General features: G+C 38.1%; 2 protein-coding genes and 1 pseudogene across 3 annotated transcripts; 1 reads left to right on the forward strand and 2 right to left on the reverse strand.

Annotated features, from left to right (window-relative positions):
- Window positions 1-632: 632 nt before the first annotated feature.
- On the forward strand, window positions 633-6127 carry LOC106342123 (ecotropic viral integration site 5 protein homolog). 2 transcript variants are annotated; one of them, XM_013780966.1, is made up of 18 exons: window positions 633-1002; window positions 1086-1155; window positions 1516-2760; window positions 2847-2960; window positions 3104-3162; window positions 3240-3306; window positions 3393-3444; window positions 3535-3627; window positions 3710-3793; window positions 3879-4175; window positions 4360-4432; window positions 4506-4575; window positions 4660-4740; window positions 4812-4913; window positions 5011-5135; window positions 5314-5389; window positions 5552-5699; window positions 5891-6127. In XM_013780966.1, exons 1-17 carry the CDS (start codon window positions 956-958, stop codon window positions 5663-5665), a joined length of 2769 nt encoding a protein of 922 aa, XP_013636420.1. In that variant the 5' UTR covers window positions 633-955; the 3' UTR covers window positions 5666-5699; window positions 5891-6127. The 2 variants fall into 2 exon arrangements, with proteins under 2 accessions (XP_013636420.1, XP_013636418.1); XM_013780964.1 differs by having other exon boundaries at window positions 634-1002; window positions 3879-4243; window positions 4371-4432.
- A 48-nt stretch (window positions 6128-6175) lies between these two features.
- Window positions 6176-12083, reverse strand: LOC106342124 (annotated as a pseudogene).
- Window positions 12084-12647: 564 nt separating this feature from the next.
- LOC106336798 (ABC transporter G family member 33-like) lies at window positions 12648-20005 on the reverse strand. The gene is made up of 22 exons (XM_013775739.1): window positions 19602-20005; window positions 19404-19527; window positions 18971-19056; window positions 18801-18885; window positions 18562-18721; window positions 18413-18489; window positions 18271-18324; window positions 18100-18190; window positions 17721-18022; window positions 17218-17499; window positions 16838-17151; window positions 16593-16753; window positions 16299-16402; window positions 16069-16222; window positions 15884-15994; window positions 15401-15804; window positions 15040-15330; window positions 14182-14265; window positions 13971-14104; window positions 13680-13907; window positions 13174-13600; window positions 12648-13003 (listed from the first exon to the last, which is right to left on the reverse strand). The coding sequence occupies exons 1-22, from the start codon at window positions 19928-19930 to the stop codon at window positions 12737-12739; spliced, it is 4269 nt and encodes a 1422-aa protein (XP_013631193.1). The 5' UTR covers window positions 19931-20005; the 3' UTR covers window positions 12648-12736.
- Between the last annotated feature and the right edge of the window lie 918 nt (window positions 20006-20923).

Below are 20923 nucleotides of genomic sequence, written 5' to 3' on the forward strand. Positions count from 1 at the left end.
AAAGTTGTTATAGGCCTCTTTCTGACACATGCACACTCTACTATAAATAAGAATTAAAAAAAAAGACAGTATTGTCATCAAACTTTATCACAAATCCACATTTATACATCTGTAATTATGAGTTGGACAATTAGTTAATTTGATACAATACCAAAACAAGAATAATCGAAAAACAACTATACCACCGCATACTAATAAGTAAGACATAACAGATAACCAAATTCTTGAATCTTAAAACAAATTTCAACTCGATCATTTAGTAAATATCAAATTAACTAATATCCCGCCCGTAGGGCGGGCCGATCCTAGTACTGAATACAATAATGATGAAACCTATCTCAATTTATCTGTGTAGCTCAATTTCAGTTTTTTTTAAAAAGAAAAAATCTTCAAAATTAATATACAGTATAGATGTTATGAAATTACGGAGATTTCTTTCAATAAACATTTATTTATTGCTGAATTTGAAAATGAGAAGATCATCTGTTTTTTTTATGTTTCATGGAAGATAATAATAAAATAAATAAAAAACAATTGTGATCGTGGATATGACCCGATCATGGCGGAGAAACACTTGATTGTTGTCCACAACTATCTCAAAGACAGGTGACTCAACATTTTTTTGTTTTTTTCTCTTCTTCTAAATATATTTTTTAATTGTCTCCTGATTAATCGATAATCTAACATTGACCATTTCTTGATCTGCCATTTGCGGGGTTGGGGTTCTCCATTTTTTTTTCCCGAAGCACCAAACCTTTGATCCTAAACTTTAATTTTCTTCTTTTGATCTTAAATTGTCGTGTTAGTGTTTTGTTGTTGTTAATTTTCGGTGCATGATTAAAGCTTTGTGTAGATTAATTAAAACAAAAAAAAAATCGTTTGAAATTTGTGAGATCGGTGAAATGTTTAAGTAAAAGAAAGCTATGGGAATTAAAAATACTATTGTTTGTGAAATATGTTGTTATCTTTGGTGAGCAAGCGCTCACTGGAGGTAGATTCCAGGTAAGTTTTGTTGTTTCTTGATCAATTTTGTAATTTATGATTAATATTACAAAGAAATGAAGATGGATTGATAATGTTTGCAGGGACGCCTATGGATTTGCCTTGAGACCTCAACACGTTCAAAGATATCACGAATACCTTAGCATCTATACGGTGAGTGAGTTATCTGCTCATCTTTCATTCGCTGTCTCTTGATAAATATAGTATAGATGAATCTGTGGTTTGATTACTTTGAGTTATGTTTAACATGTTTTTATTGTCTTTTTTTTGACTAAAGCATGTTTTTATTGTTGCATAATTGGTTTCATGTAATAAAACTGTTACTTATAGCAACCTGCAAGATGTCAGAGAGAGACCAAGAAATGCAGTGAGACGCTTAGTAATCATTTATGGTATTGAGAGTTTTTGTTAAATAGTTTAGGAAGCTAGTGAATGGTTGTTGATTGCTTGCACTAGTAAGCTCTGATCATATATCAACTCAGCTAATTGAAATACTTCTACTGACTGGAATAGGAGGAAGAGACAGAGAGGGGAGAGAAATGGAAAAACTTTCTTGACCGGCTTGACCATTCCCCTGAACCTTGTTCCTCTGAAGAAGAGTTCCAGGATACATTCCCTGCTGAGGATGGTTCGGAGTCTGGAGAGGAGAGTGCTGCTTCAGGGGAGGGTTCAAGAAAGGAGAAACATGAATCTGAACTTGGTGATGAAGAAGTGCAGCAGTTTGAACAATGTACCTCAGAAACAGTTGATGAGCTTTCAAAAGAGAATGAATTAGACAAGGATCAGGCACATGTTCTTGAAAAAGACAGCAAACCTGTGGAGGATGATAATGAACAACTTGAACCAGACAAGGAGGCACAGGTTCTTGAAAAAGACAGCAAACCTGTGAAGGATGATAATGAGCAACTTGAATCTGAAGAGGAGAGTACTGCTTCAGAGGAGGGTTCAAGAAACGGGAAACATGAGTCTGAACCTGGTGGTGAAGAGGTGAAGCAAGGTGGTCTTGAAACAGTTGATGATCTTTCAAAAGAGAGCAAACCAGACAAGGAGGCACAGTATTTGAGAGTGAAGAGTCTTGAAAAAGACAGTAAACCTGTGAAGGATGATAAGGAGCAACTTGAATCTGAAAAGGACAAGGAGAAGGAACATTCAGACAAAAGTGAACCTGATGAAGAGAAACAATCTCAATCAGTCAAACAAACCGAAGATCATGCACACATTCAACAAGAGAATGAACCAGAAAAGCCTGTGGCAGAAGCAGATAAATGTCATGAAAAAGGACAACAACACAAGAAGTCCCGTTCAGTCATAGAATGGGCTGACATTAGACCTTGTATTTCCTCCATAGAGGATATGATGTGCACTCGTGTTAAGAACGTAATGTATGTGAAAAACAGTCGGAGCCACCATGCTTCACGGATAAACAAAGCACTGTCTTCCATTGGAGAATCAGTCGGAGAAGAAACTGACCATGACAGTGAGACTTCCGCTGGTAGATCGGATTCAATAAAAGAAGAAAATGATGCTCAAAGTAGTAGTGTTACTCCAAATCCATTCTTCCCTTGGTTTGAAGAGCTTGAGGTGCTTGTTCGTTTAGGAGTGCCAAAGGATCTCAGAGGAGAGGTATGGCAAGCCTTTGTAGGTGTGAAGGCAAGACGAGTGGATAATTACTATCATGATTTGTTGGCTCACATAACTAACTTTGATGAAAGCAAGGAACATGATGTTCAAAGAAAATGGAAGAAACAAATTGAAAAGGTTTATTCTTGTTGCTTATTTTTTTTTTTTTTGGTTTTGAAAGTGGTGATCATGATCAATCTTCTTGCTTTTTTTTTATTCTTCAGGATATACCTAGGACGTTCCCAGGTCACCCTGCTTTGAATGAGAATGGTCGAGATTCCTTAAGGCGGATACTTCTAGCTTATGCTTGTCACAACCCATCTGTTGGATACTGCCAGGTGACTTAAGCTTCTATTTTAACTGAGTACATAATCTCAAAAGATATGTTAATTGTAATGCATCTCTAATATCATTACAGTTAGCAGTTAATTATTACAATTGTTCCTGTCTAAGCCAACAATGACCCTGTGGAAATATGCAGGCTATGAACTTCTTTGCTGGCCTCTTTCTTCTGTTGATGCCAGAGGAAAATGCATTTTGGTTGGTTGATACAAACATTCTGGCATGCATTGGTATGTTACAATGAGCTGACTTTTGTGTTACTGAAACAATTTCAGGACTTTGGTTGGAGTCATTGATGAGTATTTTGATGGCTACTATACAGAGGAGATGATAGAATCTCAGGTGCCAGTTCATGGAAATGGACTTTGATTGTTTGCTTTTAACAACCTTTTGTGTAAGAAGATGTATTGTAACCACTTTTCTCTTAGGTTGATCAACTAGTTTTTGAAGAGTTGATGAGAGAAAGATTCCCAAAACTCGGTTAGTTTTTTTCTTCTTGATCTCTTCATCTAAATTTCATTTTCCCTCTTTATACAGAGCAATGTGATTCCAATAATGCTCCTGGTGCAGTTAATCATCTGGATTACTTGGGAGTGCAGGTAGCATGGATCTCTGGGCCATGGTTTCTATCTATTTTTGTAAATATACTTCCTTGGGAATGTGGTGAGAACTCAGAAAGTTTCCTTTCTCATCCTTTCTTTAACTAAAGTTGTGTTTTCATCTTGTATGTTTCTTCTGGTCCTAGTTTTGAGGATGTGGGATGTGCTTCTCTTTGAAGGAAACCGTGTAGTCTTGTTCAGAACAGCATTTGCATTAATGGAACTATATGGTATATTACTAATACTTTCTGTACATATCAAATGTAACACTCTTTTAAGTGTTGTGAAGATTTGTATTTATCTTTATCTCCTTAGGTCCCGCAATTATTGCCACACAAGATGCAGGAGATGCTATTACTTCATTACAAGCACTTGCTAGTTCAACATTTGATAGCAGTCAGCTTGTTCTGACCGCATGCATGGGGTACTTATCGACGAATGAGGCTAGACTGGAGGAGCTTAGAGTAATACATAGACCGGCGGTGTTAGAGATAGTTGAGGAAAGAATGCAGAAAGGTCGTGTCTGGAAAGACAAGAAGGGGTTGGCTTCTAAGTTATATAGCTTTAAACATGAAGGTTCTATATTAGGTGAACACACTCAAAAGGAAGAGGGTGAGAATCTAGAAGATGGCTCAAATGTTGATTTAGAATTAGACTCTTTACCAGATCTTCAAGAGCAGGTGACTCATTTGTTTTGCTAACATGGTTGAGTTTCATCAAGGAAGATCTTGTGTAGATGATTAGTATGAGAAATCTATTATAATATGCAACTCCTTTTAAATTTCATCCATAACAGTTATTGTGCAGGCGGTATGGTTGAAGGTTGAACTATGCAGACTGTTGGAGGAGAAAAGATCAGCTGTATTAAGGTTATTGACTTACTGTTACTTCATTTGTTGCAACAAGACGGTACTAATCTTATGTGTTATTCCTTCTGTACAGAGCTGAGGAGCTAGAGATTGCTTTGATGGAGATGGTCAAAGAAGATAACAGACTGGAACTAAGTGCAAGGGTAAATCTTTTATAGACCTCCTCCAGAAGTTGTTATCAGGTGGCAAAGGAATTCATTTAAAGTAAAAACTCTAAATGTTTACAGATTGAAGAACTGGAGAAGGAAGTTAGAGATCTAAAGCAAGCACTTTCTGACAAAAAAGAACAAGAAACAGCCATGCTTCAGGTCTGTTCCATATAGTTGTTACTCCCACAAGTGTTATCCTTGCTTACATGTTTGTTCGGTGGATACTTCAGGTCCTGATGAAAGTTGAGCAAGACCAAAAGCTCACTGAAGATGCTCGGGTAAGTGCAGAGCAGGATGCAGCTGCACAAAAATATGCAGTACACGTCCTTCAGGTGATTTGGTTACTGCAAACTCATTACATTACATGACTATTTTGCGGCTGTTACCTAAAAAATGACAAGTCATATGCAAAATGTCTTCATTATACAGGAAAAGAATGAGAAGCTTGCAGCTCAGCTCGCTCAAATGGAGAAGAGAGTAGTTACAGCAGAAACAACACTAGAAGCTACTTTGCAATATGAGTCAGGTCAAAATAAAGCACTATCATCTCCAAGGTACATCATAACTCAGCTCTTACCTTTTATAGATCTTCCAAAACTTATACAGGAAACCACATAGCTCTCTCTTTTCTCTTTTTTTTTCTTTATAACATGCTTAGTGAGTTGTGTACCTTCAGTACTACTGCCCAGGTCCATATGATTGATGATAATTATTTTCTTCTATGTTGTGTAGGTTTGCTCCACAGGAGACTCTTAAAAAGAAGACAGGCTTCCTATCATTTGGGCTTGGCTGGCGCGAGAGGAACAAGGTGAAGTGTACTTAACACTCTCTAGCTGATGAAATATTCAGCTTAGGATATATCATTTTTTTTGTCTCTTTGACTGTAAACATTTTTTGAGTATGGTTCATCTATCTGTTTTATAATGATATTAACTCTGCGCACCTACTAATGCAATGTTTTAAGTAACAGGCAAAAGAGCCTGCAGAAACAAATGGTGATAGCACTAGTAATGCAACATCTGAAGCCAAATCTCCTGAAGAAAGCAAATCAGAAGATCTTTTAAATCCGGAGACAAAACGCTAACCTACAAAGAGTCTTATACTGCTATAACATTTAGGTAATTTTTCAAATCTCTCCTAGCATCACATGCACCTTCCTGTGAGTTCTCTGCCCATATTTAAGAGATGAGATTGATCTGTGACCCCACATGTGTTTGGCATAGATGACTAAACAGATTGCGGTGTCTGTGGAGTCCTAAACACATTGGTGTTCTGAAGATCCTGAACCTGCTATAAAATCTTCTTGCAGATTCTGTCTATACAGGTCGTTGAAGAGGGCTCATGCTTTGCCGGAAATTCATTTTTCTGATGAAGTCCCACTCTTAAGCTTTTTTTCAAGGCTTTCAACTTCAAGAGCTTACCTGCAAACTTTTGCTCAATGTTTCTTTATTAATTTTGACTAGAATAGTTTAACACTCTGCACAAAAGAGCAGTTCACTTTAAGTACAGCATTTTACAATTATTTTGATAGAATTCATACTGAAAACAAGAACCTGCTAACTATCCTTGTTGGCATAATAGTGTTCATTGTTGACATATCCTTGTGGTCTCCATCATCTTTTTTGAAAGTTGAGTTTGGCAACAAAAAAGGCAAACATAGAAGCCAATGCAACTGGAAACGCAATAAGAACAGTGGCTGTAATCACCAAACGGTCATGATGAAACCCAAAATACTCCTCCAAGAATCTCGCAACGGTCGTGGATTCTCCAAACGCATCGATCGTTTCATGAATATCACCGTACTGAGACGTGAAGAACACGTTGAGCGTCCAAGAGGTTGGGGTTAGATAGTAAAGCCACACCCACCACTTTGGTATTTGCTGCATTGTTTTCAACATCAAGAAAACACTATTAACCATAGGTAAACAGATGATAATGAATTGTTCAAAAAATATCTTTACCGGTTTTGGAATCAAGAAACCAGCAAAAAGGTTGAAAGCAACGAAGAAAAGAGACTGGAGAATAGCTGCGACCATGAAGTTCGGAGTCACGGAGATGAGGAACAAGGCGACGTAGTTGAAGCATAGCAAGTTGCAGAACATTGAGTAGAGACACCAAAGGACTTTCGAGTAAGTAGCGTAGAAACCGATCATTGGATATATTATGATCACAAACTCTGCGCTTTGGATGAATATGTAAGGTATCTCGGTCACAAGCTGAGCCAATGCGTAAGCGAACGCAGAGTACATTCCTGCGAATCTTTCGCGGTACATCACATTACGTTCTGTCTCAAAGTACTGCAAAGCTGTAGCGCAGTTGTTTACTCCCAAGAAGAGGACAAGGCCGTAGATTGCTCCGAGGACTGTGAACAAGTTCTGTTGAGTATCTCTGCCAAAAAAGGAAAGTGAATTAGTAAAGATAGTAATAATGAAACTTAGGGTTTGTAGATTTTTTTGGTAAGTTAGTTACATTACATCTTGTGGCCTTGCTTCCAGAAGAGTAGACCAAATATTAAAGATGAGAATAAAGTGTGAAAGATTCGCATCAAGTTGTAAGAAGGGCTTCTCCAGTAAGACAAGCTCATCTTCCATAGACAAGACTTGAACTGTTCCCACCAGCTCTGCGCAAAAGTTCTGTCGAAATGCAAATCGGTTGACCCGGGATCCGGTTTGCTAAGATCTTTAACAAGTTCAGAGTTGCTTCTGCGGAAACAAGACATGATCTCATCAGACTTATACAGTTTATGAACGTGTAGGCCAGGTTTTAATAGTTCTACTCACTTGTAAAGATCTGATTCGTTGTAGATTTTTGCGAAATCAATGTTGAGTTCAGTCTCTGTAGACTGTGAAGTAACCTCTAGCATCCATGTTTCTGGATTGTAGTTGTCTCTAATCTTAGCAACTCCAGAGATACTCTGTTATAGAACCTAAAATGTCAGGTCCAGGGTTAATATATAGTTGTTTCTTGTATAACACGCTAACCTCAAAGTACTTGATGACATGAGAAGAATGTTGTCCAAGGTGTCCAGTGTAAATCATACTACCTCCTGTCTTCAGAAGTACCAACTGAACACAGTAAAAACATTATTGTAAGAAAACATTTTTGATAAACTAAATTATAAAAAAGAAAACATTATAAATAAAGTTAGAAACACTTGTTGTACCTCGTCGAAAGCTTCGAAGATGTCAATGCTAGGCTGATGAATAGTGCAGACGATGGTACGTCCAGTCTCAGCTACGTTCTTCACAGCTCTCATCACTATGGCGGCTGCTCTTGCGTCCAGCCCTGTGGTTGGTTCGTCCATGAATATGATCGACGGATTCGCCACCAACTCTTGCAAACGTTTCTTGGACCTTACGGTATCCACTGATTCTGATGTCTCCTTCGATGTATCCGCTTGTTTTTCTTCCGGCGAGAACGTCTAGTAGAGTGGTTTTACCGGCTCCACTGATTCCCATCAATGCCGTTAGAACGCCGGGCCTGAAAGCTCCGGTTATGTTGGAGAGAAGCTGCAGTTTTTTCTCAGTGTATCCTTGACCTCTCATCTCCTGATATTGGCAAAGATCCATGGATTCTTATAACCTTTGATGGTCATTCAGTGGTAATGCTAAGTTATATGAATGAAACTATTACCACAGGAACGTCTACGTAATAGTTCAAGTCTTGAAATGTTATGGTGAGTGGCTTAAAAGGTAACACTATATTCCCTGTTGAATAAATTGAGGGAAAATTGAGAAGAAATAGTTTGCTTGTCTGACAAGAAAGACAAATATGTTTAACCTGAATCCTCTTTTGTCTCTGTTGACTTGTTTTGCTTCTTGTCTGATTTATCTTTTGTTCCTTGCAGCTCAGAGAGCTTGTCATGGGAAATCATGGCACGAGATGACGTTGGAGCTGTCATTGTGTTAACAGAAGCTCTTTAGTATTATCTCTGTGGCATTTATTTGCCCTAATATGTTGAAACTTACATTTCAAGAAACTCAAAGCAAGAGTGAAAATGGTGTTATAGATGAGGGCTAGACCAAACAATGCAGATAAGCAGACCCAATACATGTAATCATCATAGTTCAGTCCTCGGCTTTCAAGTATTGTTCTCCCCAGTGTAACATTTGTAGGTAGCATCTCCAAACATATCCAGAACAGAATACTAATTAGTCTTTGGAGAATTAAATGACATTCTAAACAAGGGAATTGATAGAAAGTACCTGCTGCCATCTTGGAGCTAAAAACTCATTTACAGAGAGTCCAATCTCAGCATAACTTATAGGATTCACCCAAAAACCCCACTTCAACCACCCTGGCATATCAGCTGCACCAGACCAAGGTCATGTTTCAAGCTTTGGAACAAGATTGTAATGAAAAAGAGTACAAATGTCTTACTATATGAGATGGCGAAACCGGCGAATACAAAGGTGATTAATACAGCAAAACCACCAGCTGCCATTGAAGCAACTCCTGTCTGAAAGATTCCAGCTATACACCGGAACATAGATATCGTTGTGAAGTGAACAGCAAATAGCATAATGAACTGCTTTAAGAACCTGAAACATCACAGATCATTACTTCACACTTGATCGCTGTTAAGTTTCTTTCGTTTTCAATTTAAAACCAGTTGGCGGTAACTGAAATGGTCCAAACCACTTATATAGTCAAATACTCTTTAGAGATTAAGTTTATGACCCATTAATCTCTATATAATCCCAATAGATGTGAATAGAAGGTTTCAAGGTCTCACCTGGAGGCTTCTGGAGTGTATCCGATGACATAGTAAGTGAGACAAGTCCAAACTAGAGACTGAAAGAAAGAGAGGGGGACCTTCAACACTGTTGCTGGGATTGCATAAGCCCAAGCTGGATAGAAACAAAGTTGTTTATGCTTGTAAAACACGGCAAGGCGTTCAACAGTCATATTAAGCTCTGGAGCACCATTAACCAGAAGCACAACGGTTGCGAAAAAGAGGCAGCTCATGTAAGAGTTTCCATGAACGATGTCTACACCCATCCGTGTTCGAATAAACACAGTCATGGTGAGGATTGCAGACAGAAGAAGCTGTCCATTTATAAAGGTTCTTCAGGATTAACACTATAATCTTTGATAGAAAGAAAAAAAAGAAAGAGATGGAGTAATAACCAGAAACGTATCAAAGAGGTAGACAAAGTAATTTCTCTTCATGAGAAGAAACTCTCTTGAGAGGCATGCTCTGAACAGCTCCCAGTTTGGAAGAGAATATGCATTGAAAGAAAGAGAATCATTGTGGGTTTCTGATCTATCATATGGCTTAGAGAGAGCTTCCTCAAGCTTTCTCCCAGTCTCTAAGTCCTTGAATCTCTTTGAAAACGTTTCGACAGAGACAAAGCTATAAGGCAAGGCCTGGTGCAGCCAGTACTGTCCTTGGTCCTTTCTAGATATAACCTGGCAAAGCAAAACAACTCATGACCATGTCAGTGTTCAAGGAAACAGAAGTTTTTGTTTCTTACCTCTTGTAGAAAGTCTGCAACACCTTTCCTTTCCGGGCATCTAAATCCACATTCCTCAAAAAAGCTTAAGACCTGGTCTCGTGGACCGTGGTACACTATTTTTCCTTTATCCATCAGCACAATATCGTCAAAGAGGTCATATGATTCTGGAGCAGGTTGAAGAAGTGAAACAAGCACCGTTGCATCAGTAATATGAGCTAGCTGCTGAAGAGACTTAACAATCTGAAGAGCTGTTGAACTGTCTAAGCCGTTTGTTATTTCATCCATGAAGAGAGCTTTTGTTGGACCAACGATCATCTCAGCTGAAAAACAGTTTGGAGCTTCTCAGACAGTAAAAAGCTGACCGGTTTTCGGATGATTCTTAGCTATGAACCAAACCTGTTGTAAGGCGCTTCTTTTGTCCTCCGGATATGCCTCTTCTCATTGCATTACCAAACAATGTTTCTGCACAAATGTCAAGCCCTAGGATCTGAAAAATGCAAATAAAGACATACTTAAGAATCTGATCAAGAAGGGACCAACTGTATCAGAGAAACTACCTTCAAGATGTAATCTGTTTGTAGACTTCTTTTAAGTCCTCTAACCGAGATTGCCTGCATAAAAAAAAGAAGAAGATTTATACTAAGGCTATGTTCGTTTGTGTACTTAATGCGTCATCTAGATGTAGCATTTGAATACAACATCTAGATCTTGTATCTAAATGTTGTTCGTTTTTATAGTTAGTATTAGCATCCAGATGCAACATCTAGATACTAGCGCAATTGTGTCCAAACGAACAACATCTAAATAGTTGCATCCAAATCCAGCAAAAAAGCGAACATGGCCTAAACTGTCTGAGTTAAAAGATCAGTTTCAGGAGTGAACCTTCATGTAAGCATCTACTTCAGGGTCAGGAATGATTCCACCATCCTTTTCTCTTTTAATGACCTCCATCATTATATCTGTTTAAAAGAGAGATAAGTTATGTTTGTCACAAAAAAAGACCACTGTTCTGTGAAGAGATCTACCTGTTCGGCTAGCAACACCTTGACAACGAGCTGAGAAGTCAATTGTCTCCCTCACTGTCATCTCTGCAATGTGCAGATCGTTTTGACTTATGTATGCTGATGTTTTCTGAGGAACAAACTTGTTCAGTCCTTGTCCATTGTAGGAGATTTCACCAGAAACCTTTAGATTTTTGTCTAAATTTCCAGACAAAGCCTTAAGCAAAGTAGTTTTCCCACATCCAGGAGGACCTAGCAGCAGTGTTAGCCTTGAGAAACATGTAGAGGCATTAGTTGAGTTTCATTATAGCTTGGATGAAAAGAGAGATACTCCAGCAACTAACCTCCCCGGGTTAATGATGCCACTAACATCATTAAGTATGCTTATCTTGGCTTCTTGTGTTCTTACACCACTCAGCTTCACCAGTTCCTGAAAGAGAAAGAGTATAAAACTCATCATTAGCTACTGCCAAGTTTCAATATGCATTATAGTATACTCACTATGAAAACGTGCTTCAAGGAGTTCCATAAAGTTGGAAGCGCCTTCCCTTCAACGACCTCACACTCAGCTTCAACACTTAAATGCTCATACCTCACCTCTATGCTCGGAAACTCCACCCCAACCCTGCAAGTAAACAATTCAGTTTCAAGCTTCACAAGGTTTGTTTCCTTATCTAATATTTTCACCTGTCTATTCTTTTTCTGATCTTCTTGAGCAGCTTGAGATTATCATTCTCAATGTGTTTGATCAGCTTCTCAATCATCAGATGACGTTCCATGGCTCCTAGCTTGGTGACATCAGCCACCCTCTTCCCATTCTCCTCAGACTCACCTTCTTCATCGACCAGAGATGATCTCAGCCGCTCAAAAGTTGGCAATCTCTGGATCTCAGCCCATTGGAGAGCATACTCTGCCTCATCCTCAGGCTCGTTTCTTGAAGAGCTTCTCCTGAAACTAGTTCCCATATTTCTTCCAATCTCTGAAAGCTCCACTCTCATTTCTTCTCCACCCATCTGAGTCAAGCCTCAAAGAGTCCCAAGTTTTCTGATCAAGTATGAGGTATACCTTTTTATTTTATTAATAATACATATGTAATTGTACTTTTCAGACTTAGAATAGTGAGGTGGTGGAAGATTTAAAAAGTTCTAATGAAAAATATATTATAAGACACGACCAGCTTGTAATGAAGTTCTTTTTTTACTGCAAAGTGAGATTAGCAAACACTTTGACTCAATTATACTGGTAATCTATAAGCCACTAAAAGTAAATTAATGTAAGTTTCATATTTCAAAAATGAACTACTATTAGTTGATAGTTTCATCATCTTTTATGGATAACTTCAAATCCTAGCAATCTCAGTAGGTGATATATGACATGGTGTGTTTGCCTCTATCTAAAGGTAGATGCCGGATGTTCCTTTCATGTGGTTGGAATTTTATTCTTCTTTTGTAGTTTCCTCCCACTTTCCAGTGCATAGGTGAGGAGCCAATGGGCCGGCCAATCTACAGAGAATGTTCTTTCTTTGCAGTTTTCGATCCTGTGGTTCCACGACTCCACGGGTTCGACAAATATTATCAAAACCTCCCTCTATTATTGGTTATACATATCTTCTCATCAATATATTTGTGACTAGTTGATAAGTATTCTAACATAAAAAATACATAAAGAAAAGCTTGAGTTGTTTTGATGATGCATCTATCGTTTTTGAAAGTTAAGCTTGGCGACAAAGAAAGCAAACATAGAAGCTAGTGCAATGGGAAATGCGATGAGAATAATGGCTGAAAAGATCAAACGATCATGATGGAATCCAAAGTAGTCCTCTAAGAATCTTGCAACAGTCGTGGATTCTCCAAACGCATCGATCGTTTCGTGTATGTCACCGTACTGAGACGAGAAAAACACGTTGAGAGTCCAAGAGGTTGGAGCTAGATAGTAAAGCCAGACCCACCAGTTTGGTATTTGCTGCAATTTTTCAACATCAAGAAAACATTATTAAGCATAGTTAAAGATGGTGAGGTATTAATATTAATAAACTCACTATCTTGTACTAAACTCATTTAAATATTAATAATATAATATTTCAAAAAAAAAAAAGAGATAAAGATGGTGATGACTTGTTTTAAAGATCTTACCGGAAGTGGAATCAAGAAACCAGCAAAAAGGTTAAAAGCAACGAAGAAAAGAGACTGGAGAATAGCTGCGACCATGAAGTTTGGTGTCACAGAGATGAGGAACATTGCAAGGTAGTTTAGGCATAGTAAGTTGCAGAACATTGAGTAGAGACTCCAAAAGACTTTGTAGGCAGATGCGTATAAACCCATCATAGGATATATCACGATCACAAACTCTGCGCTTTGGATGAAAATGTAAGGAACCTCGGTCACAACTTGAGCCAACGCATACGCAAACGCAGAGTACATTCCCGCGAATCTTTCACGGTACATAACGTTACGTTCTGTCTCAAAATACTGTAACGCTGAAGTGCAGTTGTTTACCCCTAAGAAGAGCACAAGACCGTAGATTGCACCAAGGACTGTGAACAAGTTCTGTTGAGTATCTCTGCCAAAAAAAAAAACATACAAAAAAATAAACACAAATAAAAGTAATTAAACTCGTCTTCAAAACAAGTGAAACTTACATCTTTTGTCCTTGCTTCCAGAAGAGTACACCGAAGATCAAAGAGGAGATTAAAGTGTGGCCTATACGCATCAAGTTGTAAGAAGGGCTTCTCCAGTAAGACAAGCTCATCTTCCATAGACAAGACTTGAACTGTCCCCACCAGCTCTGCGCAAAAGTTCTGTCGAAATGCAAATCGGTTGACCCAGTATCTGGTTTGCTCAGCTCTGCAGCGAGCTCGGAGTTGCTCCTAAGGAAAGAGCACATGAGATCAATAACCATGAATGAGTCAGTCTTTAGCTTTTTAACTTACTTGTAAAGATCTGATTCGTTGTAGATTTCTGCGAAATCAATGTTGAGCTCAGTCTCTATGGACTGTGAGGTAACCTCAAGCATCCATGTTGCGGGATTGTAGTTGTCTTTAATCTTAGTAACTCCAGGGATACTCTGTTTTTTTTTAGCACAAAGATTAAAAAAATTATAGAAACTAAACTGACATGTTGTTTCTTGTGTAGCACGCTAACCTCAAAGTACTTAATGACATGAGAAGAATGCTGTCCAAGTGGTCCAGTGTAAATCATACGACCGCCTCTCTTTAGAAGCACCAACTAAACATCATAAAAACAAGAGAAAAAGACTAGCACTAAATCAAGTTTTTGTTCCCAAACTAGCACTCAAGGTCACAAAAATATCACTTAATGTTTTATCAAAAGTCACAAATTTAGGGTTTAAAGTTAAAGGATGGAGTTTAGGATTTAGGGTTTAGGGTTTAGAGTTTAGGGTTTAGGGTTTAGATTTTAGGGTTTAGGGTTTAGGGTTTAGAGTTTACGGTTTAGAGTTGAGAAATGAGGATTTAGGGATAAGATTTCAAATTTTGAAAAATAAAAAAATTAAAATTTTCAAAGGATAAACTTAGAAAGGTGCTATTTTGGTCATTTTAGTTTTTGAGTGCTATTTTTGTGATATAAACTTAGAAATGTGATATTTTGGAGATTTGACCCAAAAACAATATTTTTAAAAAAAATACCCTCAAATATCATTAAATCAAATTATTGTCCAAAAGATAGCAGGTAAAATCCCTAAAATAGCACATTAAAAAATCAATTGGCTTTAGATTTCAGGAATTGAAATTTGAAGTTTAGTATTTACTGAGTGAAATTAGGGTTAGAGTTTACAATGTAAAATATTTAATGTTTTTATTGATTAATAAAATATTATTGTGGAGATTTTTCTTTTAAAATGCTACTTTATAACAAAAAATAAAAATGTTACATATAACTTTGCCCAATATTTTATTACAAAATGAGCAAAGAAACCCAATTATAAATAAACTCTGCAACCTTTTTTATTTTGGTAAAAAACTTTGCAACTTGTATTTATACCTCGTCAAAAGCTTCAAAGATGTCAATGCTGGGCTGATGAATAGTGCAGACGATGGTTCGTCCAGTCTCAGCTACGTTCTTGACAGCTCTCATCACTATGGCAGCTGCTCTTGCGTCTAGCCCCGTCGTTGGTTCATCCATGAATATGATGGAGGGGTTCGCCACCAACTCCACCGCCACCGTCAAACGCTTCCTCTGCTCCGTCGAAAGTCCGCTCTGGCCGGCGACTCCCACCATCGCGTCCTTGATCTCCTCCAGCTCTATCGTCTCCAGAACTTGCTTCACGAATCTCTGCAACGATTTTTTTTCAGTCGATTTAATTTCTAGGTCATTGTTGATTGTTAGAATCATTAGGGCTTACTATTTTGGTTTCAGGATCTATCTCTGGAACTAGACGGAGCCAAGCGGAGTAAATGAGAGACTCTTCGACTGTGATGTTAGGTGAGTGTATATCCGTTTGCTCGCAGTATCCTGAGACTCTTGCAAACGTTTCTTGTACCTTACGGTATCCACTGATCTTGATGTCTCCTTCTATGTATCCGCTTGTTTTTCTTCCGGCGAGAACGTCCAGTAGAGTGGTTTTTCCTGCTCCACTGATTCCCATCAACGCCGTTAGAACACCTGGCCTGAAAGCTCCGGTGATGTTCGAGAGAAGCTGCAGTTTCTTCTCAGCGTACCGTTGACCTCTCATCACAGGAACATCCACATAATAGTTCAAGTCTTGAAATGTTATGGTCAGGGGCTTAAAAGGTAACACCATCTTCCCTGTTGAACGAATTAGAGTTTATGGAAACTGAGAAAAAAATAGTTTGCTTGTTTGACAAGAAAGACAAATATGTTTCACCTGAATCCTCGTTTGTTTCTATTAACTTGTTCTGCTTCACTGATGAATCTTTTGTTCCTTGCAGCTCAAGTAGCTTCTCTTGGGAAATCATGGCACGAGATGTTGTTGGAGCTGTCATGTGTTAAGATTAACCTCTTCAGTATGTGCTCATGTCCTTGGCATTTTTAGGTATTTTGGAAACTTACATTTCAAGAAACTCAAAGCTAGAGTGAAAATGATGTTGAAGATAATGGTCTGACCCAGCAAGGCACCTAATGAGACCCAGTACATGTAATCATCATAGTTCAGCCCTCGGCTTTCGAGTATGGTTCTACCTAATGTAACATTTGTAGGTTGCATCTGCATACATAACCGGACAACTGATTAGTCTTTGGAGGATGAAGAGAAGATAAGTAAGGGGAAGAGAGAGACTCACTTGCTGCCATCTTGGGGCAAGAAACTCGTTTACAGAGAGTCCAATCTCTGCGTAGCTTATAGGATTCACCCAAAAACCCCACTTCAGCCACCCTGGCATGTCAGCTGCACCAAACCAATGTCATGTTGATAGTATTAGAGGCAGTCTCCCACATCGGAAGTTGGAAGGAATATATAAATATATAAAAGAGATGAGTCATTTAAATTATAACCAATTGGTTTTAGGTTATGTAACTTAATAAATAGAACTTTGGAACAAGATTGAAATGAAGAGCACAGCCTCAAAAGGTCTTACTGTATGGGATGGCAAAACCAGCAAAGACAAAGGTGGCTAATATGGCAAAACTACCAGCTGCCATTGAAGCAACTCCTGTCTGAAAGATTGAAGCTATACACCGAAACATCGATATCGATGTGAAGTGAACAGCAAAGAGCATAATGAATTGCCGCAAGAACCTAAAACATCAAAATAAACATTACTTTTCTCTGACATGTTCTGCGAGTAAGGAGCAAGCAAGATATGGTTTTAAAAGCTCTCACCTGGAGACTTCAGGGGTGTATCCGATGACATAGTAAGTAAGGCAAGTCCAAACAAGAGATTCAAGGAAGGAGAGAGGGACCTTCAACACAGTTGCTGGGATTGCATAAGCCCAAGCTGGATAAAAACATAGCTGCTTTTGCTTGTAGAACACGGCAAGGCGTTGAACAGTCATAGAGATCTCTGGAATACCATCAATCATAAGTACAGTTATTCCAAAAAAGAGACAACTCATGTAAGAATTCCCATGAACAATGTCTATGCCCATCCTTGTTCGTATAAACACAGTCATTGTGATGATTGCAGACAGAACAAGCTGCACAACAAGAAGGGTTGTTAAGAATTAAGGAGAGATATGTCTGAAAAACGAAGAATGAATAACCTGAAACGTTTTGAAGAGATAGACGAAGTAGTTTCGCTTCATGAGAAGAAACTCTCTTGAGATGCATGCTCTGAACAGTTCCCATTTTGGAAGAGAATAGGCTTTAGAGGAAAGAGCATCCTTGTGTGGTTTCGACTTATCATATGGCTTAGACAGAGCTTCCTCAAGCTTTCTCCCAATCTCTAAGTCCTTGAATCTCTTGGAAAATGTATCAACTGGGACAAACCTATAAGGTAAGTCCTGGTGCATCCAGTACTGTCTTTGGTCCTTTTTAGATATAACCTGCAAAGCCAGCGTCAGTGACCATGAGACTAAAGTCAGTGTCAAGAGGCTGGTCCTGAGATTTTGGGGGCTATAAGCGATCTACTAAAGGGTTTATGTATTAAAAAAAAAAATTGAAAGCCCATATATATATAACTTTTTTCTAAAATTTTGGGATCCATAAGTCAATGCTTCACTTGCTATGTTTAAAGACCGGACTTGAGCAAAAGTTGGCTTCTTACCTCTTGTAGAAAGTCTGCAACACCTTTCCTCTCTGGGCATCTAAATCCACATTCCTCAAAAAAGTTTAAGACCTCGTGGCGTGGACCGTGGTACACAATTTTTCCTTCAGCCATCAGCACAATATCATCAAAGAGGTTATATGATTCTGGAGCAGGTTGAAGAAGGGAAACAAGCACGGTTGCATCAGTAATGTGAGCTAGCTGCTGAAGAGACTTGACTATCTGAAACGCTGTGGAACTGTCTAAGCCGTTTGTAATCTCATCCATGAATAGAGCTTTTGTTGGACCGACGATCATCTCGGCTGTACTTACAAATCATTAGAAAACATGTCATGCCACCAAAACTATGATCATTTTGCAGGCTTCTAATGAACCAAACCTGTGGTAAGACGCTTCTTTTGACCACCGGATATGCCTCTTTTCATCGCATTCCCAACCAATGTTTCCGCACAAATGTCAAGCCCTAGGACCTGAAAATGTAATACAAGACATAATCAAGAAGCTAATCAAAGTCCAGGACTACAAATCTGAATAGTGTTAGAGAAGCTACCTTCAAGATATAATCTGTTTGCAGATTTTTTTTAAGTCCTTTAACCGATATTGCCTGCACAATGACATTACGAAAAGAAAGGTTTTGTAATAAACCGTCTTGAGTTAAAAGATCAGTTTGAGCATTAGCTTCAGGAGTGAACCTTCATGTAAGCATCTACTTCAGGGTCAGGAATGATTCCACCATCCTTTTCTCTTTTACTGACCTCCATCATAATATCTGTTTCAGCAGAGAGAGAAGATCCATTTAGAGAGTGCTTTATAAAGAGAGTTTTTCTATAAAGACATGTACCTGTTCGGCTAGCGACACCTTGACAACGAGCAGAGAAGTCAATTGTCTCCCTCACTGTCATCTCTGCAATGTGCAGATCTTGTTGACTTATGTACGCTGATGTCTTCTGAGGGACAAACTCGTTCAGCTGGTGTCCACTGTAGGAGATTTCACCAGAACGCTGTGGAAGATAAAGAGACATGATATACACATGTGCTGCAAAAGCATCTGAAAGGGACTTGAGAAACAGAATCTGAAACCTTAAGATTTTTTTCCAAGTTTCCAGACAGAGCCTTAAGCAAAGTAGTTTTCCCACATCCAGGAGGACCAAGCAGCAGAGTTAGCCTTGAGCAACAAGAAGATGCACTAGTTGAGTGCATTACACAAAACTCAAAGCTTAGATCAAAGGAGAGGTCCTCTTTCGACTAACCTTCCCGGGTTAATGATGCCGTTAACATCATTAAGTATTCTTATTTTCGCTTCGCGTGTTCTTACACCACTCAGCTTCACCAGTTCCTGAAGATGAAAAAGAGTAGAGTTATCTACACTAGCTACTGCCATGTTGCAATTTTGTTGATTCTAGAGTGAGTAAAATCTCCGTGCAGCAGTAAGAAAACATATAATTCTATTGATTGGACTACTGAAGTTTTTCTAAAAAAAAAAAAAAAAGAAATATTGGGGTTTGAGGCTGTATAAATATGGGTCTATAATATTGTAAATTATTCATTCACGTAATCAATATACAAACTGTAAAACTGATATTTACTTCAATCGTGTTTTGCTCTCTAAGTTTCTTGAATTTATTCGTGTTTAATTTGTGTTTGTTCACAATAAATATGCATCATGTTCTGGAGTATACTCACCAAGAAAACACGCTTTAAGGAGTTCCATAGAGTTGGAAGGGCCTTCCCTTCAACGACCTCACACTCTGCTTCAACACTTAAATGCTCATACCTCACCTCTATGCTCGGAAACTCTACACCAACCCTGCATGTAAGAAACTTCGGTTAAAGCCACAAGTTCAAAATTCACAAGGTTTGTTTCCTAATCTCATCTTTCACCTGTCCATTCTTTTTCTAATCTTCTTGAGCAGCTTTAGATTATCATTCTCAATGTGTTTGATCAGATTCTCAATCATTAGATGACGTTCCATGGCTCCAAGCTTGGTGACATCAGCCACCTTTTTCCCTTTCTTCACAGCCTCACCATCTTCATCGACCAGAGATGATCTCAGCCGTTTGAAAGTGGGTAACCTCTGGATCTCAGCCCATTGCAGAGCATACTCAGCCTCAGCCGCATGCTCATTACTTGAAGAAGAGCTGCTCCTGAAACGAGTTCCTGTACTCTTTTTAATCTCTGAAAGCTCCATTCTCAACTCTTCTCCATCCATACCTCAGTGAGTTTCTTGGCGTCTTCTCTTAATGAGATGAGCTCAATTATGAGATATGGCATTTATCGTCTACTTACAATGTAACGTCTATAATAATATTAAAATAAAATATATGTTTGACCAAAAATAAAATAAAATATATGTAATTGTACTTTTCACATTTACAAATAGTTAGGTGATGAGTGGTAGAGTTTATACATCATAACTCTTCCTAAAAGTATTGTTACGTAAATCTATCTAAAATTCTTCACATCATTATGTTTGTTCTCTTTTAGGTTATTTTCGTCGTTTATTCCATTTTGTTTTTAAACCATCAAATTAATTCGAACTGTCGGAAAGCAAATCAATTTAAATTATTTTTAGACTGCAGTTTTGTGTGGTCAACAAAGTGGGAAATATTATGTATACTATTACCTAACTTTTTGAAAATCAAATAGTAAATTGAATGATCACTTTGTTGAAAAAGTGATCATTTTATTTTATTTCGAGCTAGTACTTCTGTTACGCATGTGTACAATTATATCGATTGTCCATATACATTCTATATATATTCTAGTGTAGCAAAGGAAAAAGTGATGGATGAACAAACTATCGATCGAGAATGGATAGAAAATATTGAGATGGTTAATGTTCTAAAGTGTATTAAGAAATAGCCTTTGTTTGATTAATGCAATAATCAGTCTGTATATAAGATTATTGAGTTATGGTTAACGTCGTGAAGACTCCATTGCTGGTTTTACGCTCAGGTGGTAAGCTCTCCTCAGGGGTTGTGTATTTTAGGGCGAATGTTAATAGTTGATAGTTTGAGCAAAGATTATTTCAGATATTACAAGTTTTATTATATGTTACCATTGCATCAAACTAAAGCTAGATGATCGATGTTTTTCTGTCTTTCTTTTGATCACTTTTTGTAGCCTTTTCCTGCGTCTATTCACATTTGAAAGAAAAAAAACGATGATCTGTCTTATTAGCCCAATATAATAGTCTTTTTGG

This window comes from Brassica oleracea, chromosome C4 (assembly GCF_000695525.1).
Source record: "Brassica oleracea var. oleracea cultivar TO1000 chromosome C4, BOL, whole genome shotgun sequence".
NCBI lineage: Eukaryota > Viridiplantae > Streptophyta > Magnoliopsida > Brassicales > Brassicaceae > Brassica > Brassica oleracea.